This window comes from Anopheles marshallii, chromosome 3 (genome assembly GCF_943734725.1).
Source record: "Anopheles marshallii chromosome 3, idAnoMarsDA_429_01, whole genome shotgun sequence".
In the NCBI taxonomy this organism is placed as follows: Eukaryota; Metazoa; Arthropoda; class Insecta; order Diptera; family Culicidae; genus Anopheles; species Anopheles marshallii.
Genome location: NC_071327.1, coordinates 59,800,102 through 59,816,699, shown reverse-complemented (window position 1 = coordinate 59,816,699; position 16,598 = coordinate 59,800,102). Strand labels below are relative to the sequence as shown.

Sequence of the window (16,598 nt, the reverse complement as noted above, 5' to 3'; positions counted from 1 at the left end):
GCATGGTTCCACCGCCAACAAGCGTTACTGGACGCCTGGATCCTTTGGACATGATGTATGTTGTTGACTGACGTTACTTTTCCTTTCCCATTTTCGTTTCATTGTAGCAATCGGACCAAAATCGGCCACGATTTGTGGCGGTAACGACGCTGGAGGATGTGCAGGCGGTACGATGTGCGGAGTTCCATCCGAATGGGCGCATATACGCGGTCGGGTCCAACTCGAAGACGTTCCGAATCTGCGAATATCCGTCGCTATCGGAGATAAGGTAAGAATTCGAGTGAACTAACGTTTAAATAATGTCTTTTTTTATTTACTCGTAGACTCATACGCACCATTATTATTCACTCGAAAAGCGCTCCGGTATTCATCAGCTTGTGAAAGGCGGTGCGGTTTCGTACGTACCAACCACCAGCTTCGCAACATTATTATCCCGTCACCGAAACCTCATCCGCCATTTCGGCACGCATGGTTAATGCACCGTCTCTCGCATTGCATCACACACGCACACAGACACGGCCGATTGGTCGCATATCACCGTGCAGGGGTGGTGGAGAAGCGTTATCAAATTCTTCGCAGCATGCCCACACACACACACATACAGAGACATAAGTCAATGATCCTCTCACGCATCCAATTTGCGTGTACGTTCGTATGCGGCTGTGAATTTGGCATCTTTTGGCTTACGCGTCATCGGTGCATTGCATGCGATTTGCACCAATCACACCGAACCGCAACGCAACTGCTTCATTCGCGGGTGCAGACGGAAAAGCGTCGTGATCTGGGCGCTTCGTCTTGTAGCGTGTACTACTAAGACAGTAGGGGGACGCATTTGTTTTCGTTGAACCACACGCGGCGTAGCATCAGACACATTCTAGTGATCCCATCGTACCATTTGCACTAGTTTTCGTTCGCGATCGTTTATTTTTTCCTACTCGGTACCACTCACACGCACACATCTCTCTCTCTCGCTCTCGTTATCGTCTTGAATGACTTTCGCATCATACAATAATCAACGTGTGTTTTCGTTTCGTGTGGCCTGCCCCGTACAACACCCTCTTTCTTCTTCTTTCGTTCTCTGCACGCAGCAAAAGATGTGAAACTAGCTGGTGAGCGGAAATGGATGAGTTTTCCCTTTTTTGTGTTTTCGTTTCTTGTTTTACACTTGGCTTTTATGAGTATCTGCGGTTGCGGCGGCTTTTACAGCTTTACTTGCGATAGGATGACGCTGCGTGCCTTGAAGCTTGTGTGGATTTGTGATCCCCAAGACAAGATGCACTGGTTTGTTGTTGTTGTTGTTGTTTTTGCTGGAGTGAAAAAAGGGAACCAGCTGAAGCCGGTTTAAATGACTCCGACTGCAATACAATGTTGGGGAGTTAAGGCCGGTTTTTGTGTGTGTGATTCGATTGCAAGGTGAATGATTCATATTTAGCCTTCATTAAGCGGTACCGCTTAAATCGCGATAGAAGAAACAACCATCGATCGATCGAATTCGATCGGAGTGATAAAAGTTGTTGGTTTCTAATGGTAAACGATTAATTTTATTGGATTTTCGACCGTTAGCAGCAATAATTAATACATTCGAACTCATGCATTAGTTGGATGATAAATGTTCGATGTTCCGAGTAGAGGTAGATACATGCATAGGTTTAAAGCATATTTACTAAGACATAGCAGTTGAAATGATTAATCGGATCGGATGTGTGCAGTATTAAAGCTGCCAGACTAATGAGTTAGCTAAACTACGCTTTAGAGAAGCATTATTTAATTCGACCTTTTTCAATCGGTAGATATACATGCAGATCTTCGAAAAAGAGTTCTTCTTTTGCGATGAAATTATGAAAGGAAACTTCAATTTGGTGTCCTGGAAAAACACTGAGTATGCGATGCCAAGACGTTTTACCAAGAATAATTCGACATTAAAATAGCAGAAACAGTGGGTAAAAAGATGCCAAAATTTTCTTGAACTAAAGATTTCAATGTATAACAATGGCAGATGTTTGAAGTTGGAAAACCTATGTTTGTCTAGTGAATAATACACTTGTTAAGTTTTAACAAATTGTGTTGCGAATACTGGACTTAAAATATAAATTGATTCTCAGGTTTTATGGAGTATGTAACTTATGAGCAAACTTTACTTGGCGTGCTAAATGCTGACTGTATATCTCCTCATATGCTCTGAAAAGACAGCATTCTAATGTACATCCCTTATCATAATACTCACCTCCCTTTGTGCCATCCACAGGGAAGACCACAGCACGTACCAACCGACCGTACTGTTCAAGCGAACGAAGCACCACAAGGGATCGATCTACTGTATGGCGTGGTCACCGGCCGGTGATCTCATAGCGACCGGCTCGAACGACAAAACCGTAAAGCTGATGCGGTTCAACGAGTCGCAGAAGCAGCTCGAGGGCCAGGAGATGGAGCTGACGATGCACGATGGTACGGTGCGCGATCTGTGCTTTCTCGAGGATAGTTCGAACAAATCGAGCCTGCTGATCAGTGGCGGTGCGGGCGATTGCAAGATCTACGTCACGGACTGCGAAACGTCCACCCCGTTCCAGGCGCTCAGTGGGCACGGTGGCCATGTACTATCGTTGTACAACTGGGGCGGTGTAATGTTTGTTTCCGGCTCGCAGGTGAGTGGGGATGAAATACACATCGATGGCACTGTGTACTAATTTTCGCGTGTCTATTTTGTAGGATAAGACCGTTCGGTTCTGGGATCTGCGTACGCGCGGTTGTGTCAACATGGTTACCCCCGCCACGTCACCGGGCTCTCGGCAGGGTTCTCCGGTGGCAGCGGTTTGTGTCGACCCCTCCGGACGGTTGCTGGTGTCGGGACACGAAGATAGCTCCTGCGTACTGTACGACATCCGGGGCAATCGGCCGATTCAATGCTTTAAACCTCATTCCGCTGACGTTAGGTAGGTGAAAAATGATCATCAACAGTGAGCTTTTAAATCAGAAAGTTAAATAACACATTGGAAACCCTTTCGTACGGATGCAAAAGGTGGCGCGTAGCTTGGCAAGGTCTACAACAGAGGCCGTTTTCCATCACTAAAGCGCCCAAGCGTTACTAAAGCGTTACCAAATCGTTATTTATAAATTTTGACCTTCATCGGAGGGGGGGGTCATTGTATCGGTAAAATGACGAAACTCACCATCAAACACAATAACTAACTGAGCTGGTTTTACTTCCATTTCATTTTAGATCGATTCGATTTTCACCCTCCGCGTACTATCTGCTAACCGCCGGTTACGACAACAAGCTCGTCCTGACCGACCTGCAAGGCGATCTCACGATGCCATTACCGTCGGTGGTCGTCGCCCAGCACACGGACAAGGTGATATCGGGCCGCTGGCATCCGGTCGATTTCTCGTTTCTCTCCACCTCGGCGGACAAGACGGCCACCCTGTGGGCGCTGCCACCGATCTAGATCGCCAATGAACCACGACCCGCAACCAGCAAAAAAAGCTGTAGCGAAAAGGCGTCGAATTGATGGAAACCATCACCACCCTCCCAGTGCACGAATTGCGCCACCAACCGCCGGGTGAAACAAAGCGGAGGAAGTGGGCGCACACTTGTTATGTTATCTGTAGAGGATTTGTTTTGTTTAGCATTCGTTTACTTCTTCTTTCGTTTGTTCATACGTTTATGCTCGTCTAACCTGCACGGCTCCGTGGTGTGCACTGCGGCCCACCATTACCGCGCTGCACGATTAGCATTTTCTTTTCGTTTTTTTTTTTGTTCATTTTGTTCGTTCGTGTATGGTTGGTGTGAGGCAGTATCATGCGAGTGCGTGGCATCGCATACGCGCCTCCCCATACAACAAGTCACCGGTGTATGTTATTTTTGTGTATTATATATTGTAGCATCTAATGGGAAACAAGTTGCAGAGATAAAGGACCTCCGTTTTTAAGGCTCATCGCCAAAATGCTGCTTAAAAGACAAGACAGAATGAGTCAACCAAGACTAACTTTGCAGCAACCGCAACCGCATCAAACACACAAACATCTGCATCCCCCAACCTTATCCACCCCCTTTTGACCCCTTCATGTCCCAGTGCATCCCCAGTGTGTGTTTGTGTGTAAAAATCTACCACCACCAATATTGCTTTGTGTGTAGCCGCCGGAGGACAAAAAAGGGGAAAGCTAGTGTATTTATGCAATATGACATAAGTGAACGGAATCTAACGATATTGTAGCAATGATAGGGAAATCATTAAAATAGAGAGGCGTGACAGGAAAAAAAGGGACGTAAAAACAAGGATTTAGCAGCAAGAAGCAAGACAGGCGTTATTAGTATCAGAAAAACAGAGAGTGGTTTGGTTATAGTTGAAATAGTCTCTTCATATACCAATTTCTGGTGATATTTCTTCATCATAGCATCACAATAGATTAACGTTCTCATACTGAACGAAATGATTTGGAGTGTGGCTTAAGATACGAGAGAAACAAATTTGACAAAATCAGGCGCAACACGAAGATTGGCTACTTTGGGTGGTTGGCGTAGTTTTGTTTGGTTTGATATTTCTCTTCGCTACTTTACGGTTTTCCTTTCGCTACTTACTTTACGTTTAATCTATTTTTTCTTTAATTTACTTTTAACATTATCTTATTAGTTCTGTTTCCGTTACATGCGTTCCGCAGTAACGTACTCGATCGAAGTATTTACGAAAAGTATTACTATCACTCAAAAAGAAAAATCGCCCTTACTTAATTATGTTCATCAAAGATTCATTTGCCGTATTTTTATTTCGCCCAAAGTATGCAATTAGGAAAAGATGCAACAAACAGATGAAACCAATATGAAATTATTCTCAAAGGCTGAACACACGAATGATATTCCAATGTTTTAGATATTATTACTTTATCGCCAGGGCAGCCCAACGCTGCAATGGAAGATGACGAAGAAAAAGTAAACACATTAAGCGCATGATCATACGATTTACACAAGTCATTGATTTACATTAACCAAATCATAACTGTTTCACCTGGCCAAGGGGTGCGAAACAAACATGGAAGCTTAACACGGGTCACAACCACACGCGCAGGAAGTGCTACGTGGCTCGTGGCACTGTGTAGGACCAGTGCGGTAAACATTCACCAGTTAGCGTTCGTTTGCTAAACAACGTGAGAAACTTGTACTAATCATTAGCGGTAGAGACTGAGTGCGAAGGAGAAGGAGCAGTGGGCAAGAACGGTCGCGAGATGAAAATGAAAGTGTTCCGTTTGAAGTGCGGGAAGGCATGTTTAATGACATTTAACGGCAGTTTACACGATTAACCAGTGCCGCATGTTAGTGCGCCTGCCTCAAAGCCCCAATTGATGCAAAAGCGTTCTGGCTTTAAAAGGTGAATCAAATCAAAATTTTGGTCGAGAAAAGCAGTTGAGGTTCGTTTGGGAAGGGGTGACAAAAGTGAAGGAAAAACACGTTAAACACACTGCATGTAATAACTACTAACTAATTAACTCCTCACGAACCGCGTTGCGTGGGCATGGAGACATGAGACAAGTTTGGCAGTGAATCAACCTTGCCCGAAAATACTCTCACCTAGTGACAGATGCTGGAAAAAAACACCCGTCGGAAGCACACGTGTGTGAGAGGTATTGATCGAACCCCGTGACAATGGTTAAATTAAAAACCCGCGTACATACACACACCCCTCCTCGAAATGGCAAATGTATTTGTAATTGGCAGGAAAACAAATGAAGAAATAAATAAACTAATGAATAAAATTTCATCTATAAAATTAAAAAAACAATCCCAATTGTTTGGCATTTTGCTTTAACCAGGAAAGAAACACAAACACTGAAGGACGCTCGTGTTCTGCCGCTAATGATTGATTGCATCAGCGCGAATTAGCGCGCTTATGCGAATGTGCCGTTAATCGTTTCCTATTTACATTTTGCAAAATGTGTTATGCTATATCAGACATTTTTACACAGCTCATAATTTGCGATTAATATTGTACAAGATATTCTACTCCAATCTTGATCAGTAACAAGTTGTAAGAAATGACCAGCTGTATGAATTGATTCTCATCGTGCGGTAGTGTGAAGGCTTACGTGAGCTAGAGTCCACTCACATACTCACTTCGGTGAGCTACGCATTCACACGAGCTGGCTGATTATCTCACGACACTTCATATAGGTGTGATCGCCATGCAGGATTTCTGCTTGCCACACGCAACCATCTTTCACGTGCCGAACGTAACCATTTCTTGTGCCATCCTCCCTCAACCAAATATAACTGGTTGAAAGTGTTGCTAATTTGATGGAACACACGATGCGACACCATTTGATCGAAATGATTATCACGTTTTAAAATAAAACGGTTGATGAAATTCGCAAACATGCGTTAATATCGTTCCACTCGCCACCATCAAGATCAGCAGCGTTGTCCTTGATTGATGTTGCGAGTTGTTGATCTTTCTTTTGTTCGTTAGTTAGTTTTGCAACGGCAGAACAGGGAAATGATTTTGCACGCCCGAATGGCTGCAATCTCGAAACACGAAATTCACAATCAAACCACAATTACCGCGCAGTCGTGAGCAGCTGAGCTACAGTACTGTTGTTTGACGTGCTAATTTGTTGCATTTTGCACGAATAAGAGAGCGGTGCAGTGTAAAAGATTTTTGTATCAGTTAGCTAATAAGATGATAAGTTTCCATAAGTTGAAGCGTGCGAGGTCCACACATTAGTGTATCGCGACGTCACTAATTTGCACTTCATTTATATATGGTTTTCCGTTCTTGTTTCTAATTGAATGATGTTTTTTTTATTTACTAATTATATTTTTTACTACATCGACTGCGAGCTATGAGAGCATTCTGTTATTTTAACGATTTTCAAGTCCACTCACGTCACGCCACGGGAAGATAAAAGTAAGCAACAATACAGCACCGTTGCATGCGCGTGAGTGCATTAATCAGAGGTGTGAGTGAAATATTAAATAAAAATTCGTCCCGGCTAATAAAGCCATACTGCCGCACACTAAAACTGAACAATACTTGCTTGCCGTGTCACGTTTCACTTGATGAGAAAGTCAAAATAATTTTGTTTTGTAATATTTACTTACATGCTTATCAGTTAGCATGCTTACATGCTAACAATCGTTTCGCGGTCTTGGGCTGCTGCAAGTCGAACATCGTCATCTGGTAATCTAATATCCTAGTCTTCCTGGGGGACGCCCATCTACGCCAGCATTCAAGTACAATTCTCAAATTGGGCCTACCATACCACCGCTATTCATGTGGACGACCCAATAGGGCTTTACGGTGCTAAGTTGTCCGGTGTTATTCTACTGACATGATCAGCCCACCTTGAGGAGCCTAGTTCACGAGTTCACGTAGATTGTTCGTCCATTGTTGTTCCAAGCATTCGGGACTAAACATCGTTCTAAGCATCTTTCGCTAAGAGGATTTCGTCAGTTTTGGACAAAGGTCATATCTCCGAGGAGTATGTGAGTGGAAATTGTCTTGGGAAACATTACTACGCGATCACTCATCCATAACCGGCTGTGGATACTACCACAACAAAAATCCTATTTGCTAGTCTGATAATGAAATTAATATAAATTAAGACTACTGCACTTTTTGGCGCGTATTGCTAAATAAAAAAACTTGTTTTACAACATGTGATAGAATATACCGAGAAGAACCACGTGCTCATTGGTTATTATTAAGCTAAACAAAGTTGTTGCGCCTAAATGTAGGCTATCGATCGGATCGGAAGAAGTGAACACAACCTAAAACTGCAAAAGCTAGCTCGAAAACCCGGAAACCCGACCGAAAGAAGCTTGAAAAACAAGACAAAATTAAATAAATTACCAGAAACCCCTGTCACCAGCCATGGATACGTATCTTAGCAACCGATAGCTAATAAAGATGGGAAAAATGTCATAAATCATCGTTTTGTCATCGCAATGTTTCGTTCTCCCTCGCTCTCGCTATTTATGCCGGTCAGATGCCGTAAAAGTCGAAATCGAAAAGAGTGTGAAATGAAGAAAAACAAAAAACTCTTTGCAAATAAAAAGGTAATAAAGCAAGAAAAGAAGTCAAAACACCAACCGAGCCCAACGAAAAGATGGACGATAAACATAGCGCAGACAGCGCGCAGGAAAACGAACTGAACGAAAGGAAAGCAGTAACGAAGAAGAGCGAAATGCAAACACACATCTCAAGATTTCGACGTGCAGGCTGGTCTAACCGATCGCGTACACTCGAGTGAAGTACGAACAGAAATAGAGAAAGAGAGAGAGAGAGAGAGGGAAATGAGCGAAGGAAAAGAAAGCAAAGAACATTTTCTGGAATCAACACCAACAGGCAAAGCATCATCAACATAATCATCATCATCGGGTTATGTGCGTGTGGTAGTGTTGGTAAGTCATCAAACAGCATTCAAAGCATGATGCTGCGTGAGGGTTGATTTAAAAGTGCCAATCGGAGAGAAAGTAACAACATAATTTGGTCGAATTATAAATTCATCCCATCTCATCGTAAATTGTTGAAGAACTTTTAGTAATATTTATTTTTCAAATATTTCGTTTTATACAGCTTGGAAAGCTACAAAGTAGGTTAAACTTAGTAAATGGATACTACTTGGTAAATGGATAATGGATAAATACTAAAATGTTTCTAACGCCTGAAAGTAAGCAATCGCTTTACGTTCAACTATTTTTGGGTATTTCTATGTTTTATTATTTTGATCCGTTATGTCTCAGGGGCAATATTTTAATTCGAATCCAGGATGCTTCGTACACCATCTAGCAATGTCTCTGAATAGAAGACTGGCTTACAACAATCATTTTATTATTCACGAAAGTCGAGCTGCCTAAAAACTAAAATTAGTTTTTCACAAACAATTGTACAAATTTCTAGGTGATTGCATAATTTTCCACGAAATTGGTAAAGTGGGGGTAAAGTGATTTCATCATTCAATCACAAATTATAGCAGTGTATAATTCTTTTAAACCTAAATATTTGATGCATTCTTCTTCTGCTCCGTTTTGCCTACATTTTTGTAGAGTGCAGCAAAAACAGCACTATTATCCCTCTTAAAACATCATGTGATATCATTTAAACAAGCTGCATTAGTTTAATGAAACTCCTTAGGCCTTGTTCAAATTAAATATAAATTTCAGACAGTAATATTCGCCCTCGCCTAAAGATATGCAAACGCGATACATGTAACCGTTGTTAGCAGTTTTTCTCAATTCTTCAATTTAATATTAACGCTTAACTATTCAATAAATTAATGCTTAAAAATTAATTAACTCTTTAAAAATCCATAATGTCTTTAAAGGTAACTTTCATATAAAAACTTTAAACAATACATGCACCATTAATTGAAATTAAATTTTAAACTAAATTCAACTACTTTAAATTAATGTCTCAATAGTAGCAAAAATACGCACATTAAATAAACAAAACAAAAAAACATTACTGATGTCCATCGGCGTCCAGGTACTTTCCGTATCACCCCCCGACATACCACGCTGTACAACTGCAGCGCATTGAGCCAGCGGTGTAAGTCGCGTGAGTTTAAGTACGAAGCTGGCTTGCCGCGCGCGCGTACGTGTGCCGTTTGTGCCGTCCCGTGTTCCGCGTGCCTTCTGCTAGACACACTTTTCCAGCAGTGTGACGGATCTAAGCACGAGATGTGCGTGATCGGAACGGGTTTGGTGAAGATCTCTTTTTGCACGAAACGAAACGGAGGTTAACCGCTGGCCGTTTCTTTGCCGGAATTCAGTGCTGGAATGATTTAATGTGCCGCTGGTGCCGTGGTTCAATGTGACGGATTGGGTATCAGATATCGCGGTTCCAGTTGGGTGCGGGTCGGGTGTTTGGTGTGACCGTTGTTTTTTTTAGAACATTTTTGCCCTTTTTTCTCGCGCGTGTTTGTGTGCGTGGTTGTTTTTTTTTTCGTAACGATCCGATCGCGGTGCGTGCCGGAGGGACAGTTGCAAACCGGATCAGAACCGAACGCATCCGCAGGTGATTGATTTTAACGCTCGCAAGTGTGTAGTTGTGTGTTCTACCGTATCGCACGCCGCTACCGTTTACTTCCGCGCGCTGGTACCATTTGACACCGAAATCCGATCCGATCGGTTGCACGTGCAGGTGTGCAATGCGCACACCGTAAGGTGCAAAGACATTTTCGCCGTTCAATGGGCGCGGTGCGTGGAGGGTGCTGGCACGAAAATAAACCGATACACACTGTGAGTGTACCAACGAAAGTGACTCGGGGAAAAAAAGTGCGTTTAACAAAGGAATGGATCGGTGGTGACATCACGAGCAGCAGCGAAGGCACTTGATTTGCTGACTAGATGAGTCAGTGCGTTAGAAGGAAACATGGTTGCTTAGCTTCACCGTTGTAATCTAGCATTCGTATTCTTGCCCGCATCCATCCGCACGTTTCCTTGACGACCTTTTTATCGCACACTTCAACGAGCCCTTTCTCCATTTTTAAAACACAAAGTCCGATAAGCTTTCCGTCCTGTATTGACTGTTTTTTTTTTTTTTCATTTGGCACATTCTTTCAATCTCCCGGCCCCTTTAACATCAGTTGGCCGCAGGGTGCAATTTAAAGGGGCGTAAAGTAACATCCACCAACCGACGAGGGCCCAAAAGCAAGCGAACAACCACCAGCGTTTCGAAGTGATAGGAACGGAAAGTTTGGTGTGCAGATTTGTTTTGCTGCCCGCGACTTTGCTGCGACCACGGGCGGACGGTGGTGGCGTGTGTAATCAAGAGGGCAAGAGAAAACATATCGTGCGCATAAGCATGTTTTCTATTTTGGACTCCCTTTCCCCGGTGTGTGTTGTGTTTTGGGCCGGTGCATACAAACACACCAACACAACCGAACGGTCGTGGCTAAAGTTTGAAATGAAGTGTGTATTGTTTATGGGGGTTTACCTTGTTGTTGTTGCTGTTTTGTTTGGAGTCTTGTTAAAGCACGTGAAGATTCAGCGCGAAGGAAAGAGGAAGGAAAATTGCATTCGAAACTTTCGCCCACTTTCGGCCATCGGTTTGGTATGCTACTGGGCTCAGTGATAGCTCAAAACCATCGGATAAAGGGCACGTGGAAGGGAAAAAAAGGTTGACCTCGGTCCGTTCGCATACATTGAAAGGTGTGCTGCCATCGATAAAGCTGTGTTCCGTTTGTTGTGTGTTTTGGTTGAAGACGCAATGCGCCCTCCTCCATTCAAAACTTGTTGCTGTGTCACCAAAAAATGCAAATTCCAACTTACGTTCGCCTTGTCTTCCCAACCTCACTTGCACTGCTCGGTGCGTTGTATGTGTGGCAGCGTCTAAAAAAAAAGAAAAACCACACTAGAAGCAAGATTTGCGAATGTTAAACGCTCCTTCCCTGGTGTTGGTGTCAATAGATTGTAAACAAACGGATAAGCGAGCGAACAAATGCGTGCACGCCCGGAGGCACGTTTCGAGCCGGCGTCGTAACCCGAACTCGCCGGCTCATCACTGCACCGAAACGTAACCTTACCTTAACGTTCTGCGCCGTTTCTTGTGCCGTGGCTCGTTCCGCGTTCTCCCGGGTGTTCCGGTTTCGTTAAGCCGGTTTTGCGTCGTCACGTGTTGCCCGGTATTCGGGTGTGTGTGGTGAATCGCATTCTCGACTCCTTGCGCATAAGAACTCGGCTACTGTACTGGGTGTCTCGCTGGATGTGCGACCAATGTTGTTTACCATGCAAAACTATTCGTCGCTGACCGCAATTTCGTGGTTTTGCACCCGTGCGTACAGTGCCGTTTCGTAGTTGAAGAAGTCAATGCTGTTGCGATAAAAGTGCCATTGAAGGCCTACTAGATTGAGTGGTGTATTTAGCTTGGATTGAAGAGGAAAAGAACTCAGCTAGTCTTCCAATGTTCCCAATGCAGGCTACAGTGATCTGCATTTACTAAAGAAGTCACCTTAAAATTTCAGAATGATCCTCTATATCTAGATGACGTTTAAAACAATTTTTTATAGTTCTTCCTAGGTCTATTCGGGTGTGTATTACAAACTGTTGAAATTGTTAGTCTTTCAAGAGACATTTCCGTAAAATTGCATCTAACGTAAGCGAAGCTGATCGTCGAAAAGGTCGATGAAGCAAAGAACTATTTAAATTTATCCAATGTACTAATAGTCGTATGATCGTTCAGGTGGTAAAGATCATCCATATCCTTTTTTTTTTAATTCTGGCTAATTCTAACTTAATTCTTCCTAAAATTCGAAGTTTGGAGTTTAGTGAGTCAAAAAATGAGGTCTAATGTCCTGAAAGCTTGTACTACACTCTTGGTGGGACTGGAAAAAAAAAGTATTATGAGTTGCTCCTCAAAAGTCGCATCTCGACGGTCTTAATTTTTCATCTTATCTTAGCAAAGAATTAAGCGCAATTGTTTGAACTTCAAAGAAATCATTTATTAGATGTTTCCACTCCTAGAAGCACGAAAACTGTGCCTTCATTATTAACAAATGACCGGTTTGAGCCAAGCAATCGTTGAACTCGCTGATTCTTCATAAAGTGATCAGAAATTCTCAAATAAATTTTCGCCGACAAAAACCAAGATATTTAGGAAAGATATTTGAAGTTGTAGAGTAAAATGGTGCAAACTGGACCCACATTGGATGATGCAATGTTTGTGCCATAGAGCCTTGAAGTTAACAAAGAAAGGTATACAATTTCTTGTTTTTAACTTAAAGCTCTTCAATTTCGTAACTACCTCTTCACTCTCTCTCTCTTCTTGGTGTACCGACCTTCTAGGAGATGCCTGCCTATTCTGGCTTACTAGACATACTTTTACCAAGTAGCCGGATAGTCAGTCCTGACGGGGATTGGTTCGGAAAGATTTTGGACCGATCCTGTCGTAGGAAGATCGGTGCCACAACCAATACACCACCAGCCTCCCCTCCCCTCCCTAAACTCTATTCAATGCAGTAAATCCTGCTAACATTATCAGCAATTAGTTCGCACTCTAATAACTTCTTATCTTGATTATGTGTCTAAACTAAACGTCCTTCCAATAAGAAATATTCCGAAAGCCCAGCAAACCCCCTCAGAGCGATCGTTTCGTCTGATACCCGGTGTTGTTTATTGTTAGCATCTAATTCGTATGCTTCAACTCGGAATCATCCGCTAGAGGTAGGGCACAACATTTCTTCCCCGGCCGCTTCCTATGTTTGTTTGGCTTGTGTGTGCCATAAATTAAATCACCATCGTCTGGCTCGCTATCACCCCACGGCACAAAGGTGCAAAACACGATGAGCTCACTGGCCGGACGCGCAAACGGCAAATGCAGCATGGATGTGATTTCGGTGGTTCGAAGGCGTTGAAGCGCAAAGGCAGGCAAAACCAAACGTTCTTTGTGCTTGCGTAACAGGTTATCTTGTGTGGCTGACTTTTCGATTGTCGTTGCTATATTTGCCAAACAGGCGAACGTTTATGTCATGCCGGTTTGTTCTTCTGTTTGCACATAGTTAATGAGGGAAGGGGGGAATTATTAAAAGTGGCGCGTTATTGGTGTTCCTCCAACAGGCAAAGAAGCCAAAGCTGAGTGCCTGCGGTGCTTTGGATGTTTTTTTTTTGTCCTTCGCTAACCAGCACACAAAATGTCCGAAATCGAAATTTGCATTCGGATCGTAAACGGTGTGCGCAATGTGTCGTCTGCAGAAATGTTGCTGCCAGCAGTGTTTAAGCCGGATATTTGTCATAATTTCAGCGGCAGGCATATTTTGTTTGTCCAGGAAATGCAAACGATACAGTTCCTGCCGAAATAGTGTGACGCACGCCGTTGGCAGCTGATTTAATTGCGGCTAGCATGTGTTCCAGCGCGTTACATTTGGCATTCGTTCAACTCCCCCGCCCAAAGCCGCAGTGGGAAACGGCTCGCTACGGTTTGGTCCAACATTTGCCGTACACATTTTCATATAGGGTTGAAACAAAAATTATCGTTCGGATAAACAGATTAAAGAATTGCAGTTGACAACCGCAGAAAGATCGCTAGAATTAGAAGTGACGACCCCATAAGCGCTTATTAGCACACCAGCGCACCAGTGCGCCAACGCACTGCCACCTTCGGCTGGGTGGCACCTGCACGGAATTCTGGATCAAGTGCACACGTCCGATGGGGCCAAATGCCACGCGAACACACGCGTGCCTCCCATGCGTAAACCTCGATAGAAACGAACACCAAAAAAAAAAAAACAAATCGCCCATCGATCACTAACGATCGATGCAAAGTGTTTTTTTTTTGCAGACTTCTGTTCCATTGCCAAACAGGATCTGGCCAATGGTGCTGACATTAAAAGCAAGAACCCTCCGTATCACTTGAAAATGGTACCAAAGGGGTGGTGTTTTGTGGGCAAAGGGAAACCATGGGCGTTACGAATGTTGGTCAAAAACGTGTTTACGTACCCCAGTAGCGGCCGATGCGCAAGTGCCACGCTTCGTCAGACAGGCAAAAACACTCATTCGTCACACGCGTGTTTTTCGTTCGTTGCGAACCGAATTGCCGGGCAGAAAAAAATAAATGAATGCTGTTTCAGTAAATTATATTTTCTAAGCAAGGGTCAGTATGTGTGTCTGTGTGTCGGTATGATACTTTAATTACGATCGCGAATGGGGGTGAGTTTAATCGATCCGAACGTCAAACGATCGCAGTGGGGTAAAAAAAGAACATTAACGACACGAAACAAGCATTTATAATTTGTTTTAAATTGATTTCTAAATAAATATGAGCAAACTGCTAACCCACCAGAGGGTGGTATGTTGCTCGTTTCACCCTATTTTGCACCAGTTACTTAGAGTTGAAGGTGCTGCCTGCTGCCTGTGCTAATATGAGCTTGATGAGTCAATTTATCGTTCGATCTGTCAGTCTGTCGGCAACTCGCTCACGTGACCAAACGATCGATCGGACTGGGAAAGACTTCCTCTTCTTTTTTCCACCCCATCGGCGCACTTGTGCCATCGATCCTCCAGGGAGGGTGAGTTATTGATCGATCACCCTTCCGCGAGTCAGCAACAATTTAGAGCGCGTAGAAACACAACAAACATTTATGCGTTGACGCGTTCACCAAACCAACGCCCTGGAGGCGTCCTGGGGGGGGGGGGAACGTAGGGAATGGGAGAATGCATTTCGGCAGGCACGCTTTACACGGTGTCATGCCTCGTCCCCGGGCACAACGTAGAAGGGTAGATTGAGCTTTATTGCCGTTTCATTGATTTTAATCGATGTCGGTACGCCCGTACAGAAGACAGACGTGGAGTGTAATGTCGTCCGTGGTTTTGTTTTGTTTTGCCAGCCGCACGAATGAGCGAGAACTCATCGGGCACACAGTCGTTAACGGCGAGTGACACTAGCTTTGGCAGCGGTTTGGTGTGTTTGTGTGTAGATTAATGTGTTCAGGTTAAAACAATTTACCGTCAATTGGTCGTCACTAACAGATCAATTGATCGACGCGCGTGACCAATTGACCAGGACGCTGGGACTGCACCGGAAAGGGGGTGTGCGGTGCGGTGTGGCGCTGGCAAGTGATCGCCCGAAGACATGCATCTTGCGGCGATTAGACAATTTGTTACCCATTACTGGAGACTGTGCGACGCGATCACAACAAAAACAAACCAGCCTTGGGTAGCCTTGTGGTGTGTGTAGTGGTCGGAAGGCGCTCGACCTTGCACAATAATTTCGCTCAAGGGGTAGGGAATCTGGACCGTAAAACTGACCATCCCTAAATTGTTCGTTGGGGGTTGTTTTTTTTTTGTATTGAAATTAAAATAGGGAACATAAATAATGGTCAAGGTCTATAAGGCAAGAATTGCGCGATAGGGAAAAGGGGGCCAAACAGCCTTCATCTCTTTTTATTCGTTGAAATCTCCTGAGGCAGCATTCTGCAGAGACATTCAGATTCATCGAGGTTGATAGCAAGAGAACATCCCCACGCTCTTAGAAGGTTAGTGTTCTGGAATTTTCGAAAATTAAGCCACAACTTACGGGGATTTTAACGCATGGTAAGCGATGAACTGACGTTCAGATAGGTGATTGCAACTTTGAAGTCCAAAATTTCACCTTTCTTGGGCCAAAGATCAACGCCGAAAACTACCGAACGAAAACTTGGGATGCTGCCAACCGGTCTTTCTACAGTCTGGGGGAACTTATCTAATTAAAACATCAATCGGGATGATTGGAGCTGGATTGATTGTGCTCACATACGCCTCTAAGACATGGACGTTGTCTACAACTGACGAATCCCTTCGAGATTCGAGAGGAAGATGCTCAGAAGGAGTTTTGGCCCTGTATGTGTGGAAGTATAATGAACGAACTCTACAAGCTATACAATGAACTTCCTATCGTAAAGCGAATTGTGCTCGTCAGGTACCTGGGCTGATCATGTCATGAGATTGACACCGGACGACCCAACCAGTATAGTTCTGTTGGGTCGTCTATATGACATTGAGATAAGTGTATGCGTCCACTAGAAAGGCCGTGTTATTAGATTGGCACAAGGCGGCGGTCGACTTTTAGATCAAAAGATGAGCTGGAGATCACTTGATCAACCAGTAATCCAAACACCCTGAGATGCCTCAAACAAAA

General features: G+C 43.8%; 1 protein-coding gene across 1 annotated transcript in view; it reads left to right on the top strand.

Annotated features, from left to right (window-relative positions):
• The window catches only part of LOC128711593 (WD repeat-containing protein 47), a 45,112-nt gene extending 41,669 nt beyond the window's left edge, over nucleotides 1-3,443 (top strand). The window contains exons 6-9 of the mRNA XM_053806474.1: nucleotides 108-268; nucleotides 2,246-2,642; nucleotides 2,707-2,930; nucleotides 3,218-3,443. Of these exons, the coding sequence (XP_053662449.1) occupies nucleotides 108-268; nucleotides 2,246-2,642; nucleotides 2,707-2,930; nucleotides 3,218-3,443 (1,008 nt within the window). The remainder of the gene's footprint in view (nucleotides 1-107; nucleotides 269-2,245; nucleotides 2,643-2,706; nucleotides 2,931-3,217) is intronic.
• The last annotated feature ends 13,155 nt before the right edge of the window (nucleotides 3,444-16,598 follow it).